Source organism: Tachypleus tridentatus, chromosome 6, assembly GCF_004210375.1.
Source record: "Tachypleus tridentatus isolate NWPU-2018 chromosome 6, ASM421037v1, whole genome shotgun sequence".
Taxonomy (NCBI): Eukaryota; Metazoa; Arthropoda; class Merostomata; order Xiphosura; family Limulidae; genus Tachypleus; species Tachypleus tridentatus.
The window spans coordinates 163,517,842-163,541,621 of NC_134830.1; the positions used below are offsets into that span (position 1 = coordinate 163,517,842).

At 33.1% G+C, this 23,780-nt stretch overlaps 1 protein-coding gene across 15 annotated transcripts in view; it reads right to left on the reverse strand.

Annotated features, from left to right (window-relative positions):
• Positions 1-1,708: 1,708 nt before the first annotated feature.
• The window catches only part of LOC143254331 (uncharacterized), a 115,648-nt gene continuing 93,576 nt past the window's right edge, over positions 1,709-23,780 (reverse strand). For 9 of the 15 annotated variants that reach the window (XM_076509327.1, XM_076509336.1, XM_076509334.1 and 6 more), the window contains 9 exons: positions 22,483-22,571; positions 17,893-18,011; positions 16,523-16,629; positions 15,271-15,987; positions 13,770-14,038; positions 13,184-13,255; positions 5,214-5,495; positions 4,378-4,725; positions 1,709-4,237 (listed from right to left, as the gene is read on the reverse strand). In XM_076509327.1, the coding sequence (XP_076365442.1) occupies positions 4,184-4,237; positions 4,378-4,725; positions 5,214-5,495; positions 13,184-13,255; positions 13,770-14,038; positions 15,271-15,987; positions 16,523-16,629; positions 17,893-18,011; positions 22,483-22,571 (2,057 nt within the window). In that variant the 3' untranslated portion in view covers positions 1,709-4,183. Of the gene's footprint in view, positions 4,238-4,377; positions 4,726-5,213; positions 5,496-13,183; positions 13,256-13,769; positions 14,039-15,270; positions 15,988-16,522; positions 16,630-17,892; positions 18,012-22,482; positions 22,572-22,622; positions 22,661-23,780 lie in introns of all 15 variants that reach the window. The other 6 variants (XM_076509339.1, XM_076509333.1, XM_076509332.1 and 3 more) reach the window with 4 other exon arrangements.

Consider the following 23,780-nt stretch of genomic DNA (forward strand, 5'->3'; position numbering starts at 1 on the left):
TGAAGTGGTCGTTATAACTTTCGTATATTTTGTTCGTACAATCTAAAGTTTTTGTTCCATACTTTCATTTTAATAAAATTTTAATTTCGTTAAAATAAAAATTATTTTAATTATCTGGAATGTAAAGGTTTTGGTTTCAGTACGCACTATAACATTCACAACTACTACAACAAATAACTTTCCCATATTCATGTTACTTACGCCTCTGAGTCAAAGTAATTCTACAAAGCTCAGAAGCACAGTTCCTAGACGGTTTTCAGTTAATGCGTATTAAAGAAAAAGTCTATTTAATATTATTTTCACTAAGCTATTTAAATTGTCAACATTACGGGTGTAATTTTAACGGGGGGGGACATGCCCCCACGTTTTCCAGGATATAATAAAATTTTCGTGCATACCCTAGCTACTGTGCTACTTCGTCTCCTTTTACAACCAAAATGTCACAGTGATTAACAACAAACAGTTCTTAAGAAGAAAAGGTACCCATCTTTGTCTAACTTGGAAATGTTGTTCTTAATTAATTAAGTTTTACACACATTTTCCAAGTTAAACATTAAGATATTCTAGAACGTAAAGCTACTTTTAAGATTGAATAATAGTTTTGCTATTGCGAAATTACACTATGTTAATATTATTTGTCCAGGAACAAAATAAACACTACTTATTTTCGTGTTTTTTTGTGGGTTTTTTTTGGGGGGTCTCTCTCAATGGATTTATTTTAATTCAAAGTTTATTATGGAATTAAGAAATTATTAACAGAGATGTATAATGTGTAATCCTGGGGTCGTTACATTCCTAGGTGTGACAATGATTGGACGAATGTAACTGGTAATATGAATTTTGAAGGCACGGACGATTTTGCATTTATATAGACTATACCGAATTGATTCGCCCACATTTAATGGTTTTTCAACGTTTCAGTTTCAAATGGCATTAGCTGAGGAACGGATCTTTCGTAACATTATCAAGTGGGCCCCGACATGGCCAGGTGGTTAAGGCACTCGACTCATAATCCGAGGATCGCGGGTTTGAATCCTCGTCGCACCAAACATGTTCGCCCTTTCAGCTGTGGGGGTGTTATAATGTTACGGTCAATCCCTCTATTCGTTGGTAAAAGAGTCCCCCAAGATTTGGCGGTGGGCGGTGATGACTAGCTGCTTTCCCTCTGGTCTTACACTGCTAAATTAGGGACGGCTGGGTTTGCGCAAAATTCAAAACAAGCCAAACATTGTCAATTTTTATCTTCAACTTATGTTCATTGTTAAAATAAAGCGATATATTTCGTATGTTTAGGAGTGTACGTTATGCCATATTTAACATTTTTATCCAGCCCTAAAAAAAATTATATACATCAGTACAAGGTAGACGTCTGTCATTTGTAGACTAGATTTTTTTCTTGTTTTAAGTACATTTATTTCAAATACAAAATATGTGACCTTCATATCAACTTCTTAACAACATATGTAAATTTACCGCTGAAGAAACAACACGAGCCAACTTGTATGTAAGGTTTATCAGACTAACTTTAGCAATTCCAACTTGCATAACCGTATCTAAATAAGGATGTATGCTAGGGCTTTGTGTCCATCCCATCACACAGCAGTTGTATCAAAGCTTTTCTCCTCAGTTAGAACAATGCATAATGGGGGGGGGGAATATTTACTTTGAATATCATGTTGAAAATTTCATACAGTTTATGAAACGAGAATTTCAAATTCACCTCATTTTATTTGAAGATAGCCTACAGTGCTTTGAAAGATTGTCTATAGATATTGTAGTGCTAGTATTTTTAATGTAACAAGTTAAAGAGCTATTTAAGTATTGGACACTTTTCATACATTAAAGCCCAAGGTAAAATACATTTTCACTAATTTTCAAAATATCTACATCAAATGCATTGTTACCATGGTTTAGTTGCATAACTGATTAAACTTTGTACTCAAAGTTTATGTAAATTAAACAAACATAGACTAAACGATTTTTTTCAAATTACAAGGTAAAATTTTCACCCATTTTAATGGGAACAACTTGTTTGAGACCCACACAAAGGTGCAAAGTCATTTAATTCAAACCCATCTTGAACCAGAAAAAGAAACTATAAAACTTAGTGTTAACGGAACTGTACTTTTTTGGTTGCTAAATAATGGAACAATCCAAAATCTCAGATCCAATACAATGAGTATTTCTCCTAAGAACAGCCCCCACTTTTCCCTTCCTACAAGTTTTATCAGTAAGTTCTGATTAAAACATACTACCTGCAACTAAAAAATTAACCCAGTGAATTTCACAGCTGGTTTAATATACCAGCTTAACGAAGGGTGTGTAATGCCATAAAACAAAAACTTCTGAAGATTAAAATGAACTCAGTTATTAGTTATGTACTCCACTGATAATACTCCAAAATACATATTAATGACATATAATTTATTTCTAATTTATTTATACTTGTTTTTGCAAATTAAAGACTTTAAAAAACCTTTTCTGAAACCTAAATCACTGAATGCAAATATAATATTATATACATGGATCAAAGTGTGAATTTTATGATAAAACACTGCAGTAATTTTAGTTCTTGAGAAGAAAACAGGACCAAGTTATGAAAAATAGTATCACAAGACTTAACTGGACATTGTGCAGAAATGAGGTGACCATATATAACATTAGGTAATATACACACATACGCAGAACTACAGCAATGAATATTCTATAATTAAGACTAAAAATGTAGTGTCTGTTACTACTGCATACTACATTTCATATTAACGTAGTTACTCTCAGAATTCAATTGCATTTTGTGCTAAATTAATTTACACCAGTAACTCAGTTTAGTTCATTCAGTCAGTAACGTGTATGAGTAACAATTCAAGAGTTTATTACCAAAGAATGTTCAGTATTGAATGCCAACCACGTGATGAATTTTCACTGTCTATTTCTCCACAGGTCTTTACAGCATGGTTTGATAAATGGAATAATGCACTATTAACATTAACTTCTAATTAGAGCAAGCTGCCTACTTAGATAAAATCTAAAAATCAGCCCATTAATGCTTACATGGAAAGATTACAATGTAATGTCTCATCAGTTAGGTACTCTTACTGTTAACAATATTGTCAGGTGTTCTAATCCCACTTACAATGTCATTTCACATTGTAATTTGTTTGCTTGAAGCTAGACCACTTTATTTTACTCTGTAGTTTGTAACGTTTCATTGATGTTGACTAATAACACAAAACATACTAGCATGGGTAAATCAAGTTAAAAATGATGTTTCTTCATTAACATGGAAAGTTTAGCTTGATTAATTTGAGATGTATTGAAACGTATTTGGTTTCATAACATAATCATGTTTGTTAGTTTTTTTTTGGTTCTTAGTTTTAGGTAAAACTTTTTCAGGCTGAAATACCTTTCAGAAATGTGACAAAGAAAGTACACAGCTAAAAAAATCCTCACAGAAAATATGAGAAGCTTTGTAGTAGGTGATAAAAACAGTGTCTGATAACTTAAGGAAATATTTGAAAGTCAATTTCAATAAAGCTTCTCAGTAAGATTCATATTAGGAAATAATAGCTCTATTTTTCTCAAAGGCCACAGTGAAACATGCAATACATAATTTACCTTCACCACTTAACTTGTGATTAAAATCATAAATAAGAATATGAAATAGAAATACTTAGTAAAACAAATACCTAAACCACCATACTTGAACATGAAAAATTACAGTAACACAAGTGATGGTAATTATTGGAAAGAACACACTTGGTCTAGATTTTTCCTTAAGCCTTATCTCCTTTATTTAATTTATGATGTTTTACACAGACCTGTTCTTCCCAAATACCTTGTAAGAACTAAAATATAGATTCTGTTTATTGTTATTCCTCTCCATGAAAGCTTGTGCACTGTGGTTGTATTAACCAACTTCAGCTTAGGACCTACTGAAATGGGTATCTTCTCATAAAGCTAAAGTCCACTTTACAATTGAAAGTACATAGAAGCTTCCATAGTCCAGTCTCACTTACACAGATATTCACTAGAGTTTGCAGAAAGTGTTGACACTCTGCTGTTTAAGTCGCAAGACTTGAAGCACTCTGGACACCAGTCCTTATTTGTATCCCATTTTCCAAGTGGTTTTCAGTGAAACCTTAGTTCTGAATTTTAGTTGTATCGTGTTGGAGTAGGTATTTCTTTATATATCCCCAGACAAAAGCTGAATTGTTGCTTCTTCTTGGTGTTCCATTTCCTATATCATAAAAGAAAATTCCAATGAAAACATATCAATGGTTGAGAGTAAGTTGCATAACATGTACAAACACTTACATTTATAGCACAAAACTTTTAGTAACAAGTGCCTTTTCATGTGATTAAGATTATTATTAATACCTCATCAAGATCTTCCTCAAATGTTGAAAACCCCAAGTTGATGTACGTCTTCAGTTCCGATTCAATTTTCTCGTTTAAAGAAGTACCAGGACAACAAACTGTCTGGAGTTGGCCTTCCTCTTCTAGCTCTGACTGGAGTTGAGCTAACTGTTTATTAACAAGTTCTGACTGTTTTGTATGCTGCAAAATTTCTAAGTCTTTCTTCAGCACATCCTCCATGTTTCTGATTGGAAGCTGATACAAGAACACAGTGTCTGGACCCATGTCAATGCCTTCCGTCCAAGGTGGGTCCCCACGCACTGGACGAGGGAGTTTCTTTGACTCCTCTTTGGTGTCCACTTCCATTTCCTGCAACAACGGTAGTACATGTGCTGTTATTAAGAAGTCTCAAGAAATGTGATGATTTGACTCCTGCGATACATAGTATCATCCTACCTGCTTCTGAGATCTTACATCAGTAACAATTTGTAAAAATTATTCAGAGACAAGTAACTGCTCTTCCCCTCCATAATTGGATGGAAATATTGGCAGTGTAAGCCTCTAAAAGTTGTTATGTAAACACAAAGAGCTTGAGTTTTGTTCTAGCCCTAACCACCAGGGAACAGAAGGGTGGGAAGAAGTGGTTATGAGGTGCATTTAGTAAACCACTTTAAATAATGGTTAACAAAATTTTTGCTTTGATAAGAAGTTAGTTAATGACAATATGCAAAAACAATTTCTTCTACACATTATATACTAATACTTCCTTTGTAATTCTAAAACAATGCTTAAAAATATACATACATATGCATAAACACACACACACACATACTGCAACTACCAAAACAAACATTCACCTCAGCTTTTTCAGAAGGTGATCTACTGGAATAACCATCTGATTTTAAAAGGGAAGATGTTATGGAAAAGGAAACAGTGTCCTCCTGGAGATCTTTTTCCGACGATTCATCAGAGTTTTTCTCATCTTTGTCATTCTTATTGGACAAACCCACTCTCATCAGTTTAGGTTGAACCAGTTCAGTGTCAGACTCCACTGAAGAAGATTTTCCTCTCCGTGTTGCTGGTAGGTGTGCATTTGACCTCAGTACTCCTCTCTTGGTGCCATCTTCTGAAGATGTCACCTAAGGCAGACAAACCCAGTAAGGTACTGATAAGTATTTAAGTATATTCTAGATGACTTCCTACAAAACTATGTTTTCATTGCCTGTATCATACAGTGTAAAATATTATTGAAACTTCTTCACTATATACACTGATAACAGGACCAAAATCCAAACTAAGACAAGGTTTCATCTTAATAACTTAGTTCTAATAACATATTAATTTTAAAGGTCCACATGTTGTTCTTTTCTATTTAAACTGAAGAGCATATTATGCATGGCTAAATATTTAATAAGACGACCTTGCCAATTAAAATCATAGAAGTGATTACAAAGATAAAAGTTCAAACTGACCATATAGTGTAATACATAAAATAAACATTAAAAAAAAAAAAACAAGTTTTGTTTTTATAATAAATGAGCCAGTTTAATGAAAATACCTGTTATGGTGATGCAGAAATATTACTAACAGCATCGAAAATAATCGTGAGTTAGAAACCATGAAATATGACCTCAAAGTAATGAGGACATAACGTATAAGTTGTTACCCGAGAGATTTACTAAAATGCTTCAGTGTTTTTACAGGAAACTCTCGACTTACAAAACCGCAGAATGCTAGTAACTAAAGCACAATCAATGTTTGTATATTTAGCATCCAACAGTTTGATATATTGATAAACACATAGGTACATTTGTAAAACTAATTTTTATTTGTCTTCTAAACTCTTTTGAAATGAAACAAAACAATCTTCACCTAATTTCTTTTGGTACCAAATTTACAAATCATGGGTTTTTAGCATCTTCCTACTCGAACTTAGTTTCCATGTACTAAAAGTTATGCATGTGTTGCTACTTACCTGAAACACGAAGAACATGCACTTGGTACTTTTTAAGGTGCCATTCAGTATCTTTCTATAATTGGGTTTGTCGAGAATGCAATGTTACTTACAGTTACTCAGGCTTTATGAATCTAACCAAAAATTCTCCAAGATAAGTAGCTAGCAGTCAGAAGCAGTATAGTGCTGTTCAAGAGATAAGTCAACTAAAAAAATCGAACTCACAAATTCTGTAAAACAGAATACATTTTTCACCACTTGTGGAAAGTGAAAGACAAAAGTTATAAAAGTAACAGTCAATTCTGTCATACACATAATGTAAAAAATCATTTGAAATATAAAGTTTTTCTATTTTTAATGACATAATTTGTCCTACCTTAGGAATGTTTGTTTATCGATATGAAGCACAGTTTAATTATTTTACAAATTTTAATATTATCGTTTAATAATAAACTACAAGAGAAATCAAAAGATGAAATAAGATACAATTATATTATTTTGGAAGAAAGTCTAGAATAACCACAATGGAACCAAAAGTCAAAGTTTACACACTTTTAAAATAAGTTCACTCAGAGATAAATTATAAATTGATATCGAAATAACTTGATGATTTGGCATTTTTGTTCTTTGTACACTTCTGAACACAATTCTTTTTAACTATATTATAATAACTCAAGTCACCAATATTAACCCATTGATTACTAATTCACTGTACAGGATACATCTGCATCCAGGCAGATGAATGTGTGCCATGTGAGGTTAATGACTTACAACAATTCGACATGACATGCACTTACAGCAGCCACAGTCAATGGGTTAATGAAATGTGGAAAAGTTTACCTTGTTAATTATTATGTTATTATACATCAATGGCCACTTTATTCAAATTCCTGCTTATTGTCAGGTTGAATAGCTTATTACAACAATAACGGCAGAAGGTAGACAACACAGTGCCAAGACATACTTTGTTTGATTACTGTCCATTCATTAAGGAGTACAGTAAGCAGTCATTTTACATATTTCATCAGGATACATTTACCTTTAATATCCATAATGAACTGAGGTACAGTGATGATGTTGGCAAAAACAAAAACAGTATTCAAACCAATTTTGGAAAATATGAGCACAGAGGATTATTGCATCATCATTCCAAAAAAATCCTTGTCCATTAAAATGGACATGTTGAGCAGAAAGTGTTCAGGTACACTCTCAATATTATTCGCATTTCTATAGCAATTAGCAGGCCTAAACATAGACACAAATACATTTCCCACACCATTATACTAATTCCAGTAAGTTCAAATATTGGAACTGCAGAAGTGGAGTCAAGTGCCTCATGTGACTTTCTCTGCATTTTCACTCTTATCATCAGAACAGAAAAAGATTAAACAAGGCTATTTGTGTCTCACTGTCCACAGATTCCACTTTAAAGGCTGCTAAAGTTATGACTTTTAAATCATTTGTTGATTGCTAATTTTTTGGCATGTTTTTTCAGGTGTTATGATAGTTATAGACTGTCATATTTTCACTACTGTTGAAGAAATTGGTCAATTTAGGCACGGTCTGACACTTCTTGATGGGCTATCCAACCTGTCCAATTCTCTTTTTCTTCATTTGGTCACCAGTGGATGCCCAGTTTTTTACTAGCTCTCACTTTTGACTGTCAGTGTTGTGATATTTAATGGGAAATGTCTTTAAGTGCCAGTTTATGACTGTTTTGTGTAATAAAAATCCTGGTTGATGAGAGCTCACTATTGTGTCCCTATAAAAATCTGAGAGAACCTTGCCTTTATACATCATTTTGCTCATAACTATAACATAACTACATTTCTAGACTTATAAGCCTCAAACAATCACCTGACCAATCTATTTTCACATAATTTTACAAGGAAACCAAAACAACTAAGCTCAGTCAGTTTCCACTTGTTTCATTGTTTAATTGTCAGAAAGAAGAGAATCAGACTGAAATGGTAGCAAAATCTATGTAAGTGCATCTATGTAGCATGTGCTTATTGTAACTTTCTCTTATATCAGCTAGTACAAAAATGTAAAATTAACTTAAACTAAACCCCTTAAAACACATCAATATCTTGAAACCTACAAGGATATACAGGGAACAGATATTTTTCTATCTCAACAAATTAACATCACAGAATCTAGTCGTCTGGAACAGTATATTCAAAATACTGGATAGTGAAATATATTTTCCTAATTTATTGTAACATATATTTATTCACACACACACACTGAGGTAATAAAATGCTACCTTGCAAGGCACCATACAACTATACAATTTAATGAAAAATAAATTATTTTTATTACTGTTAGTCAAACTTAAGATTTTAGTTTCTGTTGCTACTACTACACTCGGTGCAACTAATTTAATTATCTTAATAATTAAATTATATTTGTGGGTGTTTAGTGTAAACAAAAGAAACATCCAATTCAAACTTAAGTATATTTTAAATTTATACACCCAAATTTGTGTGTGTGTGTGTGTGTGTGTGAAAGCAAAGGAATGTGTCGAGAAATTAAAGCACATTTGAAAAAAAACTCTTAATCTGAGAAAATGGTAAGTTGCTATTAGAAAATAATTTTAAAATGACAATTATAATATTATAATCCTGAACTCACTTCACCTTTATGACCTAGCCATTTACTAAAGTTCTCAGTTTTAGCTGCAAGAACACATTAATTTAATGTATCTCCAAATTTTATGAGAAGGTTCTTTTAGTCTATTTGAGTGTCACATAGTAGTATGTGTACAATATATTCTCCTGCATAGCAAAGGTATGCAAACATAAAAACTACAAAAGACAGCTGATCATATTCCATATACCAAGTTTGTATTTCCTTACTATAACATAATTTAAAGATAACAAGGCACCTGTAGGTTCATCTAGCCATCCCATTCATTAAACTACCTTTAAAATGAAGCACTGAAATCTAGCTCTATGTAAAGGAATGTGTTGATTCTACTGTTAGCTGTCTAGCCATTTAAATAAAAATATGCCAACAATAATATAAATGCATACTGATTAAATGCAGTGTTATGATTTTCTTGTACTGAAATCATACTTCTGTTAGGTACATCCCTCCTCTTACAAGATTAGTTACTCTCACTCAGTGTTGCCCTCTATATGCAAACGTTTTCTTTATCCATGCTACAAGCCTTCTGCTTTCCCCTACTGAAATTGAGTGATTCCAATGCATCTGTCATGTAAATCATCATTCAACACTTCTCCACCAATAGGAGCAGAGTATACTCATGTAATGTCTGTGACTCCCTCACCTCTAAGATCTATCACTTCAAAGTATGGCAGAAGAAAGAAGCACTGGAACAGTGAGGGAGGGAGGAAGGAGGGAAGAACCTATCAGAAATATAATTTCAGAAAAGGAAAATTACAACTTCTGATACAGTACCTTTTCACACAAGATTAGTTAGAATCCAACACTGATGAGAAGAGAAAGGTGTGAGAGAAGAACAGACATATCACCTCCAAAGCATGAAAAAGATACCTCCATAGATGAGAGGGTCAGAGTTGAAGAGGTAAACTACATCACTTCTGACCAAGTATACTCTTTTCACACATGTGTGATGTGTAAGACATTAGGGCAGAAAAAGAAAAGAGCATATCTGGGTAGGAAAGTATGTGGTAGGATAGTGATCCTAAGCAGACAAAGATATTGTAAGTCAATACCAAAACAAGAAAAGCAGGTAAATAAGGATGCGCCCCTGGACGTAGTGTGTGTAGGGTGTAGCAGACTGTACTCAGTAAGTCAACTACATCCAAAACCTACTCACTTGGTGTCAAACACCTGTGCAAAGGTAGATTGAGGAATCATGCTGGCTTCACCCCAAACCCAATAACAGGGGAATTGAGAAACATTCTGATTCAAGACACACAGAATAGCTCTGAGCAACTGATCCAGGAATTTGACATTTGGTGTCAAAATAATGTCTATCACATGCCATCAACTCCACCAATTATTGAAAAGAAACCTTTCAAATGGCAATAACATTTCTGTAATAACAGAAAATGAGGGACAGCCAAGGACAGAACTAGAACAATCCCATGCATCATCATTATGACCTACAACACAAATAGAAAAAAATAAGGTTGGAAGATAGACAACCTGAAAACTGTGTGAGGACTAATATTGATTGATTCACTCTAAATCAAACACCAAGCCACAGGGTACTGGCATCCATGTGGTAGAAAGATGATGGCTCCAAATTGAAAGAGTGAACTACATTTTCAACATCTCAACTCCTCTGGATGCCATGTCTCATCCACATTAACAGAACACCACTGTCCTACTCTTAACTGAATGGTTATAACCATCATTTTTGTGGAACCCATTCAGGTGCCTCCATGATTGACTATCCCAGTAGCTTGGAACTGATAAGTGGTAAGGACTCCCATATTCCATTAGAATAATAGGGGATGGGGGTGAAAATGCATTGGAGAATCCAAAGGAATGTTATTACCTGATACAGTGCAATGAGTTATCACAAAATTCTGTTTTGAAAAGCATATCATGCTGATTCATTCAAGTCATGGAAAAGATGGGCAGCTATCCCCTTCTGTGTTACCCAAGAAGTCCACAGGTGGTACAGGCCATAACGAGCATATATATGAAACAAAATATCACAAGGTTATTCACCTACAAGCAATCTTGTGAAACACCACATCTCAACGGTGAGTGTGCAAAGCCATGGAAGATAAAGCACAAGTCAAAATGGATGTACAGTGTGTAGGTTGAAGTTAAAGAATACCTGGTCAGATACCACAAAGAGGGATCCATGTAAGAAAAAGTTGATAAAAGTATCTGAGAAAAAAGAAAGTATGAGTGAAAACTTACCTGTAAGAGTTAGATTAAAGTCTAGAGCATGGCCACAGGTGATAGAAGAGGAAATCGCAATATGATGGAGAGAGCAAAAGATGAATGTATTGGGAATGATCCAGAATCTTCTACATTGGAAAATTAAGACATGAACCAAGGGGAAAAAATAAGGTGTCAGATATCATGAAAAGACAACTGTAACAAAGTCTGGAAGGAAGAAGGTAGAAAAGGATAGGCCAATGGAACCACAAGGTGGACCCAATGATAACAGTAGAATGAGAAAGATCCTGACAGAAGGAGGATTGCCAAAGGATCGAGAGTCATGACCATGTAACCCAAAAGGAAGCAATGCAGGTTATACGAGAACAATGTTTGGAAAATGTGAAATAATTGGAAGTCCTTGAGAGCGTAATATGCTAATCCTCTCACATAATTATAATGCCAATGAATCAGCAAAAACCCAAATATCAGAAGTGGGAGAAAGAAACAAAAGATTGTGAATATTATTCATGTAATTAGGATAAAACATCACAAACCTGAGACACAAAAGCCATTAAGAGAAAATTAGGCCAAAGAGACTCCCCAGGTCGAGAACAGGAAGCATTGGCAAACTATGGAAGCAAAACAAAATATCAAAGCCCTCATCAGCCAGCGAAGGCTCAACAGTATCAGTAGGAGCTGTGGTAAAGTCCAAGAATAAGGGCTGGATCATGTAACGTTCAATCTCCTAATGTATAAAAGCTGTTAAATCCATTGTTGGGTCACCTATACCTGAGTAAAACACTAGTTACTGGTGTAGCTTCCAAAGTGGTGAGGTTAACTTCAGGATTCATTGCAGAGAAAGGTTTCACAAAACCTGAGTGCAGATATAAAGCAACTTGAATCAACTGGAAAATACAAATATAAAAATCAGGTTGAATAAATCACATTAAGATTGAAAGATAACCATTTCTTAAGGAAACAAAGTTTAACATCCAGCAATAAACAAACAGAAAGGCATGTCCATACTCATATGCTGTCAAACAAGTGATAGTTCAGTAGAGATGTATAGAGGGAGTCACATGCATCATGTGAGTATACTATGCTCCTATTGGTGAAAAGGTGACACACAATGATTTACATGGGAGACACATTGGAATCACTTGATTCGAACAGGAGAGAGTGGAAGGCTTGTGGCATGCACAAAGAAAAATTTTGTACACAGAGGGAAGCACTGAGTGAGAATAGCTGATCTTCTGAGTAGAGGGAAGGTACCATATCAGAATTTGCAACTGAAGCTTATACCTTATTCTTGGAAGTCAATTCCATGATGAAACATATTTGACTTACAGGAAGAGTTATAAATGCTAACTTAAAGCCAGTTTTTAACTTGCGAGGTTCAGTGTATCATATTTTCCTCAGACTCTAATTACACTTTAAAAATGTTTAAAACAATAATTAGTCTGTCCCTTAAAAACCCAATAATGTTTTATTTTTTTAATAAGAATACTATTTTTGTGTTATAGTACAAGAACTTGTTCTGAATAAAAAAAAAAAACAGCAAAAGTTTCTTAACTGCAAAAAGGAATTATGGATGAGTTTAAATAAGAAAATAAACTGATTGAGACACACAGTGTGGTTTTAAAAAAGTTTCACAGAACTTGTTTCATTAGTTTGTTTAGTGCAAGTTGCACAGTACACTAAACTCAAGATTTAGTAAGCATAATATCCATAAATAATATGTTTAGACTTGTTAGTTTTGTTTCTGTGCTGTTTATAATTATAACTTATTTCTTAACCTACTACAACAGAATTGGTTCTTCAATAACAACAGCCATGTTGAAGCTCCTGACTGGTAACTACTTACTAGGGCAATTCTAAGTGTGCTTTGTGTGATCTTATCAAGTTAATGGTTCACTTTATGTTTTGTGTGGGTCAGTTAACCCCTACTCTAGGTTTATCTCAGATGAATAATTACAAATTCACTGTGAGGATGAAGACTTATTAATACAAGCATCAGGATCAGTAGAAAACAGATTTATTTACCTTTTGAACTTCACAAGGTGACTCTGAATAAACCTTGGTAAATCCAGGGTCAGACAAATGGGCAGATGCATCCTGAAATAGCATCGTTATTTTACTTTTTAACATTAATCTTATTTCTCCTCACTTTAAATTTAAAACCAATGATACAGTTGGCAAAAATAAAGTAGAACTTAGTGGTAACCCTTATCAATATTTCATGAATAGAACTGCACGGAACTTACTGTATTCACAAATTTGTGTCTTAAAAGTCTTTACAAATTCACTAAGGTAAAGAAGAATATAATTTTTGTGAAAGGGGAACTCATTAAAAGTTAGTTTCTAAGTGTAAGATAATTAAAGAAGCACATAAGGTTCCTGAAACACCAACTTCAAACTTCAATTATATAATTTAGAATTTAAATATTCTATGCTTCAAAAGTTGAATGAACAAGTTCAACTAGGTGTTTCATAAAATATGAATCTGGCTGTATTTCCATCAAGGTTTGGACATGGTCCACCCAGAAGTTTGGAATCCAATACTGCTTAAACATACACACACACACACACACACACACACAAATCTTCATAATTATGAAGAGCAACTAACCTGCAGTTCCTGGGAGACTCTGGTCTTCTCAGTAGTTTTTGTTTCATCCAATTGGTTTGTTGTGTTCACATTGAATGGAACAGATGGATTAAACATTTGTTGTTCAAATGATACTGGATAATTTTCTCCATTATAGGCTGCAGGCTGACCACAGCTGGTGACACCAACATTGGGCATTGCTCCACAAGGTGGCCATAAATGAGAGCCCGGCTGCGGAATGACGGTGGGCAGTGATGGGTAGAACGGCATGGCTCCAACACACATAACACCTTGAATATGCATCACATTCCACATTAGAATATCAAAAGGGAAAATTGTGAAGTCTCATTAGTGAGTATAAATTAAAAAATAAAACTGGTAAGATGCATAGGTTAAATATCAAGTTAACCCTCCTATTACCATTAAGTTCTAAGGTCCCCTCACCAAGTAAAGGAATCCATGTTGAGGGGAGACAAAAAACAGAATTATGAAAACATGCTATGTATATACTTAGCCAAAGCTTTACTAAGGTATTCCAAGAAAGAAAAGTTTTTGTAGTTAAGTACAAAAAAAAAAGTTCACAATGGGCTATCTATGTATTGAAACTAAGTTTCCAGCATGATAAGTCTGTAGACTTACCATTGTGCTATTGTTTATGTGTTACATCAAAGATGTTCATTTCACACATTGAAAGTCTATTGGTCCAAAAGCTTTCTTTTTTATGAGCAATTCCTTTTATTTGCTGTTGTAAGACCTTTAAATTGTCTTTAATTATTTTATTGGTCTGATGTGACTGTTTATGGTAACTGTTAATGCTAAAAAATCACTCCAATTTAAAATGTTTCTTGAATATTAATTTGTTACCACTTAGTGGTATATCATACATAAAACATACAAAGTGTCGTACATGTATATCCAATCTTTTCCACTGCCATGGCTATTAGTTTTCTGAATCACCTATGTATAGTTACTAATTAGTAACTAATCAATAATTTAACTTAGGTGATTATATGGGCTGGTAACCATGAGATCGAATGACATCCAACTGTCACAACCTTACCATAATTACTTTCAACTATTACATTTGCAAACAACTGGCCCATTGACAGGTTTTATGTACATGGTAAACAATAAAAGACATTTTTTGTGTTTCTTTACTCATTTCAAAGTGGGTAAGCTTAAAGATATTTAAAAGGAGATACCCTTTTCTTCACCATGTTGGAAAATAACTAGAATAAAATGCTGTAATCTACAATCAAGTTTACAGTTAATTCAACTTGTGGACGAGTTCAATGCAAAACATGATTTTATATATATATATAAAAGAAGGAGAAAAACACCAAAAAATTCTTAACTAAGAATGCCTTTTTTAAAGGATACTATTAGCAATGTTATTTACAACTACTTAAACAACCAAATGAAAATGTTACAAAACTTGTTTACCATACACAAATGGTAATGAACTATAACAGTAATTATATATGATTTTTGTATATATGTATTGAAATTAAGAAAAAAATACCTGGCATAAAAAATGGCCCAGGAGTCCCTCCAGCAGTATTAGTTTGTGGCATAAATGTATAAGGTGGATAACCAAAGTTTGGTATTGTTGTTGTGAACCCTGAGTTTGTGAAGGATGTTGTACCACAGGTGATGTTGGCTGATGTATTAACAGGAGCTGTCGGAGTCATTACTGGAAAACTTGGAAGTGAAAATGGTGGAGGCACGTTGAAGCCCATATAAAGCATTCCTGATGGCTGTATGGGATCACTTTTCTGTTCTGTCTGAGTTGGTGTGACTGTAGTAGAAGTACTAGTTGTGGGTGTGTAGTTGCGAGCTGGTTTGTGCTTATGTGAACCAAGAGCGTGCTCCTTTGTTTGAGACCTTTTATGCCTAAGAGCATCTTTTTCCTTGAGAGTCGAACTAGATATGCCTGAAATCTTTCCCTTCCAGGGTTTGAAAAACTTTTGAGTCATACGATTATGTTGAGAAAGAGCCTCCTCAGTAAGAGAATGCACAGTAAAGTGGATGTTGTTTCCTTTGGCACTTCCATCACTACTACTGCCATTACCAGTGTCCATTTTTTGGACCCCATTTCTTAAAGGAAATGACCCATTGCCAGAATCTCCTTTAGAAGATAACTTTCTTTTTGCAGAGCCCCCTGAAACTCCAACTTCAAACCTAGCAGCTGAGCCTGGCGAGTCAGAGGAAAGCTGTCTCTCTTTATCTTCAGAAGATCCTAAAAAATATACATGATTCATACTAAATTTGTAAAAGCACTGTCTGAAAAACAAGAAAAAACATTCTATGGAAAAATTCAATAATATGTTTATCATACAAGTTAAAAACTAGTTTTTGTCTTAAGCAGTAAAATACCAAACAGTAAAAGAAATGTTTGTACAGTTGAAGCAGCAAATTTATTTATTTTTAATATATTTTTTGCTTTGCTTCTTTGTATTTAGGCAAAAAAAACTAGACAATGGACAATCTGTGCTTTGATACCTGTGGCTGACAGAGAGGTACAGCAATGACATTTCATTGGAAAAACTGAAGCAGCAGCTAATAATATTAACAATAATTTTATGGTTGTTGAAAAAAAAAATTTAAATAATAAAAGACTGTAAAGTTATTCCACATTTTATCAAGTTTGGACAAACTTTAACAACTGTAATTAATAAACAACTGGATGGATACGATAAAGAATAAAACTAAATTATCTACTAAATTATAGCACTCAGTTTAAGGTTTTGATCTGAACTGAAACATTTTCTTACCACTACACTTCCCAATTTCTTCATCAGTACTTGTATTTGGTCGTTCTTCACTCTTGCTCTCTCCTGACCCATCGGATGAATACGTCTTTGGCTGACTGGCAAAAAACCTTTAAAAAAAAAAGTCAAGCCTATTACAAAACAAACAAACAAAAATAATCACAACTTTTTACTTTTCTATCAAGCCACGTGTAAGCTAGTGTTTACCACTGCGAACTGTGAATTCAAGAGTCCGTGGTTTACGTCCCAACACTGCAAAATCGCACTCTCAACTTTGGAGCTGTTGGTATATTATAAAAGCGACAGTCAAACACCACTATTCAATTACAATAGACAAAGAGTTGATTGTGGATGCTTTGATTAGATGCTATCCCTCTAGGCTATCAGTTCAAAATGAATGGCACATGGGGAAACACTTCTTGTGTAGCTTCACACATGTGTCAGATATAAACACTTTTCACATTACTAGTACGTCACTAAACCATTTGAATTGCACTATGTCATAATTTTTTTACTTTTTCTTATTCCTGGGCAGAAAGTGTTATTTCCCAATGGCTTATGCCTAAAGTAAATGGAAATGACCTATTTTTCTCTTCAAACTCTGCTTTTGTGACGTGGGAGTGTATAACAAAAACATGATGGGAGACTATATTTGGGGGCTGATACGTGAAAGTGATTTACATTACAGTCGCAAATCTCGATAAACTACTCACTTCTAAACATTGTTGTATAACTTTAGTATAAATACATGTAAATCTTGATTCATATGTTGTTTTATTCAGACCTTATGTAAATGAAAATGTGCAAATTTGCCTGTTTTTACATAGAAAATAGGTTAATTTCTAAATTTCATTATCCAGGCCATAAAAGCAAAGTTTGAAGGGAACAATGGCCATTTTCTGTACTTTTACAATGTAAGCAATTAAGAAATAACACATACTATCCAGGAACAAAATTTATGTTACATAGTGTAATAGGTTTCAATTTGTATCTTAATATATAAAGATTAACACACTATTTCCTTCACCTAGGAGCATGCACCCACATTTTAATTATTCTAAAGACATTTTAATCTTACATTCAATGTGCTTTTTAAATCTGAATACCCTCCCATGGGTATTTTCCTTTGTAAATATTTAGCTTATAAAGGATAGGCATAAGAAATAAAATGTTTTTCTTTATAACTGTTTAGTTCATACAGGATAGATATTAGATATTATGTCCAGTTTATTTTTGAATTTTTCTTGCATTTTTTAAAAATTCATAAAGGGGTTTAATTGCTTCTTATGTCCCTTTGAAGTTTTGATTTTTTTTTAGGAGGTTTGTATGATTTATTTTTTTTTACATTTGAAATTTTCACAAAGTACACCTGCCTTTCAATGTTCTCTTGGTAACGCATTTCCTGTACAGAAGAGGGCGTAGCAGTAGAAGGATCAGAATCGTGTGTCTCTTGATGTGGTGAAATTTCTCCCATGACTACAGAAGCTTGATCCTGAAACAAAAACATTTATCTTAGTGCACTCTGCTACATGACTGTGTACTCTAATTAACATTAGTAAACAACAATCAACATTGTATCAAAATTAAACATCTAGTGTCTACAGAAACTTGTCATAAAATATTGTATATCCTATACAGCTATTAATTCTTAAGTATTATTAGAAAATAAATACATTTTTGCATAAATACATATATTAATAATTTCATTCCTGCACGTGCTTATAGCAGTTACTGTGTAATTATCTCAGAGATTTAATCCTTCTAACCATAATAGCAAAATTCTGTAGGTAAGTGGTCTTTGTGTAGCATATAGGAAATATAAACTAATAACTTCAAAAGTGATGCTACCAGGGAAAATGTTGGTAACAGAAATAATTTTAAACTTTCTAACTAAAGTTTAAAATTCTTTAAAAACAAACGTAAAACTTTGCTAACTTTCATTTGAAATAACTAAACTGTGATTAATATTTGTTTCAATTTTTTTGTTCATTGCCAATTTAAGATTTTAAAAAAATTATATGTAATACTTCTAAAAATCAACCACGAGATTAATAAATACTATAATTACATTTCAAAATCTCAGTAAGCATTTTAATAAAGTATTTCTAACTTTTACTTGCTCATAAAATAATAAAACTTAAAAATTGTTCTTCTCAAATTATACTTTCTGAACATTTTTAAAAAACACTTAATTATAAATGATGCAAATTTTCACCTTAAATGCAAATGATTACTCAATAATTATATAAACATTAAAGTTCTGATACATACAACTTCCTCAGTTTTTATATATAAAAAAAAGTTTCATTATATGAAACCCTTTTGTCAGTACTTTTATTTAACTAAAATCTTCGAGAGAATGTAAGTGAGTAACTAATGGTTATACACTTGTCAGTCTTGGTACATTTGGGATTATAAGGATTTGATATCAAGCCGAAATAAATGATTTGGTTGAGCAAAGGTAAAAATAGAGATAGAATGGTGTTAAAGTAATTTATGATTGGCAAACTAGGCTTCAAGTAGGTCAGAACTAATTACAGAAACAAAAAGAACAAATAAACTTAATGTGATGAAAGAAATTTAAGCAGTAAGCAGAAGCGTTAAACAATGGTGAAAGTTTAGTTAAACAAAACTGAAGTTTAGAATTATTTATTAGTAAAGACAGAATTTCAACAACAGATGATTAAAATTATTAAAATTAATAAGAGTTAAAAAAAATAATAACGGTGAACTACATACAAATAAAGTTAAGATTTATTGCAGTTTATGAGAAAGTAAATGGTTAAATCAAGTAGTGAAAGTATCTAAATTGAATGAGTACAAGTTTGAAATGTAAATATGAGAAGATTGTAAAGAAAACATTAAAATAGTTAAGGGCATCAATATCTAAATGTAAAAAAGTGCAGTACAGGGAAAGTAAAACATGCAGACAAGAAGAAGCAATGGAAGGGGAAGATAACCTATGGGTTAAACTGGACAAGATCTTTCTTTGAGGCAAGGCAGAATAATTACAAAAATTAGAATATTGCTTAAAAAAGTACAAGTAACAAAGCAGAGAAAGAGAGAAGAAAAGAAAGAAGCAGTTTCAAGAAGAGACTGGAAACAATGATTTAGATGGTAAGAAAAATGTTAACAAGATAGAAAATGAAGTAGAAAACAGAATTTAGTCTTAAAAAAATATGGAAAAGAATTATGAACTGAAGCTGATTGTTGTTCAAGAAACGAAGAAAATTTTTTATTTTAAGCCTAAAGAAATCATGAGAGCCCAAAAACAGGAGCAGAAGGAAGAAGATGGCACCATCAAATAATAGTAACGTGTGAGAATGAGAAAAAACATGAAATGATTTGAAAGAACAGAAAGAAGTTGAAAATGATTTGATGTTTTTATTGAAAATGACTACTTAGTGATAACTGAGCAAATCCAAACAAAAATTTTTAGAAATTGTAAACGTGGAACAAGAAGAAAGATGGTTGTTGTTATGGTGGTTAAGTTAATAATAAAAGATGTGGTGTTTGCATGGAGGGAAAAGGATATGATGGTTATTAACAAGTTGGCTCCCACATGACCCATCTGTGGATCGTGAAAGTCTTCCACTAAGACCCACACGACCCACTAGTGAGTCATGCTCCATTTTCTTTTTAAAGAGCCACTTATTTGCTGGGACACAACAGCTACATATACAATTTTCTTAAAAAAGTAATTGTAAATTGACTAGCTGGACCCTGGAGAGTATCGATAAAATAGGCTTGGTAGCCAACGTGCTAAAAATGGTACAACAACGTTTTGACAGATAAACAGAGGCCACTGCAAAGTGAAAATAATTATTTATAAATACTCACGTGGGACACAACAGTTTTAAAAATAATAATTAGGAATGATAGACGATAATGGGTGTAAAATTAACTTTGAAAAATAAAAGCAAGAAACATTAGCATATTATTAAAGAGGTTTGGTCTGTTTTGAAGTTTGCACAAAGCTACACGAGGGCTATCTGCATTAGCCATCCATTATTTCACAATGCAAGTTTAGAGGGACAGCAGCTAGTCATCACCACCCACTGACAACTCTTGGACTGCTCTTTTACCCACAAATAGTAGAACTGACAATCACATTACTATGCCTCCACTGTCAAAAGAGCAAGCATGTTTGGTGGGAAAGGGATTTGAGCCCTCAGCTTGCAAGATGAGAATTCAGAATAATAAAAAGACTAAACAGAGTGTATGAAGTAGAAGTACTGGAGGCAACTGGGAGCTCAAGGTTAAATAACTTGACAAGAAGACAAGCAGATTGAAAGGTAATTGCAAAGTTGGCCAAGATGGTGCAAAAACGAATGGTAAAGAACTTTCAAGATAACAGAAGTAGAGAGGTTGACATACTGCATAGAGATATAAAGAGACATAGAGATCTAAATATCAAAGATGATACTGGACCAGCTGAATTCTTATGAGAGAGAGACAGGTAAAAATGACTAAGACATGGACAAGAATGACACATGGAAGTATTCACTGCAAAAAAAAATAAATATTTGGTAAAGGAAGAAATTAAATATGAAAGCTGTGGATAATGGTGGGAAGTACATATTACTTGTATATAACAAGTACAAAAGAGAACATGAAATGGAATGGTGGGTGGAGGGATATATTGATAAGATGACCCATAAATACTTAAGTGCCTTTCAGACATGTAAATAATACTATAATAGTTGAGTAAGTTTATGATTGTAATTTACTGCATATTTCGTTTAGTTCCTACAAGCATGTGCAACGTATGGTCCACTATGAGAAATTATGATAAAGAAATTGCAGTCTCTTTAAATTTCCTTTCGCTTCATACAGTGTAGCCCACAAGTATATTTAAAAACTGATATCCAACCTGGGTCATGGAAGAAGTTGCACATGCCTGATTTACTGTAATATTAACCTCCTTCCAAAAGGAAATTCATTCACTGGGAAAACAAATGTTAAGTGTGTACTGGAATTATTAAAAACAGACATTTTACCATATATAAATAAATATATTAAAAAATAATAAAAAGCTTGAAAACATCTAAATAAATACTGACTGTATTAATAGCAGATTAGTTTCTTGTACAATTATTAATCAAAGCTTTAAATATAGAATTTCTAAAACAAAAAATAATACCCCCTTTTCTGTTGACAAAACCAGCTGTCCATTTGAAGCTGAACCATACGAGTATAATATCTGAACCGATTCCCAAAAGATACGGACAGAAACTTATCACTAAAAAAACACAATGTGAGAAATATTCCAATCCTGGATTCAACCTCAAATCATTTTGGTAAAGAATTTACAGTATGTTTAGTAATGATGGGATCGAAAAGCATTATGACCTTCACAAAAGCAAATAGTACATTCAAACCGGACTTATGGATTTCAAAAAATATTCTAAAACAGTAAACTTGTAACAGTCCTCAAAAGAAACATGGCAGCTTGTGTAAAAAGTCAGTTGTTCACTCAGTCTTGATAACTGTCAAAATTCCAAGAGATCTTTTGAGACAATAAACACAGTTTTACAGAAATCTAGTTTAAGCAATAACTAATATGGTCAAACAGACACAGTCCAACTTTTTAACAACCAACTTCATCCTGAAAAATATAAAAATTCAGTAGTAGAAACTGTAATAATTGTTGCAATTCAAAACTTTGGGAATTCAACCGTGGTCTTGGCCAACATTTAAAAAAAAACATTTGATCTATACTGAAGGACAAGCTTTCTAAAGATCCCAATTTATTTTTCATAAGTAAAAAGAATAGAGAAAGAGACCACATGCACGTTTATTAATGTGTAATATAAGGTCATAAAGTTCTAATTCTTCACAGTTAATACAGAGTTATTCCCAGGTATATCAATTTTAAACTTCACTGTCAAAATAACAAGCTTCACCAGTGTTTTCATAAAAATAACCATCCCCGTGGAGCTTAAGGAATTGACTCAACCTACGGCATATGCTGCAGTAATGTCCTGGCATTCCGCACGTCCTCGATGATACTTTGGTTGGCTAGGTATCTGTGCGTGGAGAGTGTGAGGTTCTGTGGCAAAAAATAGTATTATGATCAAAACAACATTCAACTCGTACTTACAGAACAACTGCATCCTTCCTTCTGGCAATGCTCTTCTGCTGAAACAAGTTAAAGAAAACAAGGCCAAGAAAATACACTAAAAAAAATTTCTTTTTTTAACATGTACAAATAAATTATAGATGTAAACAAAAACTTGAAGCATGCTAACAGTTTTATGTATAAGCTATGTATACCCTTGTCACTCATTCTATTGACCTAACTTTGCTCATACCACAAAAACTACCTATGGTAATAAATTTTAAAATGAATTATGAATAGCTTTAAACGTATTATTTTCTATTACTACATAATCAGCAGGCACCACGTTTCTTGAGAATATCAGTTTAGACATAAATTTTAAGAAATAGAATTAGGCTTATGTCACTGACCTTTCAGAATTTCTCTCAATATACACCTAATGAAACTTAAGCCTACTATAGTAATCTCAATAACTAGACACCTTTATCTCATTGAATGAAGAAAGAATTAAACATAAAACTAGGCACATTTTAATTATAAAGTGATCACAAAATATACAGGGGTTGAGTACATTATATTAAAATGATTTTGGAGCTCAATACGAGATTTAGGGTTGGGAATTACAAGTAAGAGAATCCTGGCCCATCTTGAGCTATTCAAGTCAACTTAACGTCCTCTTGTTCATTCATTTTCTGTTTATTAATTTGCAGAACAGTTTATTTTGACACCCTTCTGGGCCTTGTTCCATTTGAAATCATCGAGTAGATTTGGTTATTACAGAACCTTCAGTCCAGTTTGTTTTTTTCAGTCCCAAAGGTTCTTGTGTTACTTCCATTTAATCAAGTTATCCACTAAGTACAATTCATGGGAGCATGTGAATCATCCATCATGTGTTGCAGTTTGTTGTTGTTTTATCAAACATTAGTATACAGATGTTGATTCTACCATAAAAGTTAGATATTCTTTCAAGATCGTAAAGATATAATTTTTATGCTTCACAACTCGATCACTAATAACGGTGATGACAGACAGGTTTTGCACCAAACTCATTGACTGAAACATGTTTCCTTTTAGATTTTTTTTCTTTATAATTTAGGTTTTGTAGTTTATTCAATTCTGCCTACACACTTATTTGTGAAACAAATAAATAAATATTTATATACACTGTTATGTTTTTCAATCTTGTCATTAACAGCAGTG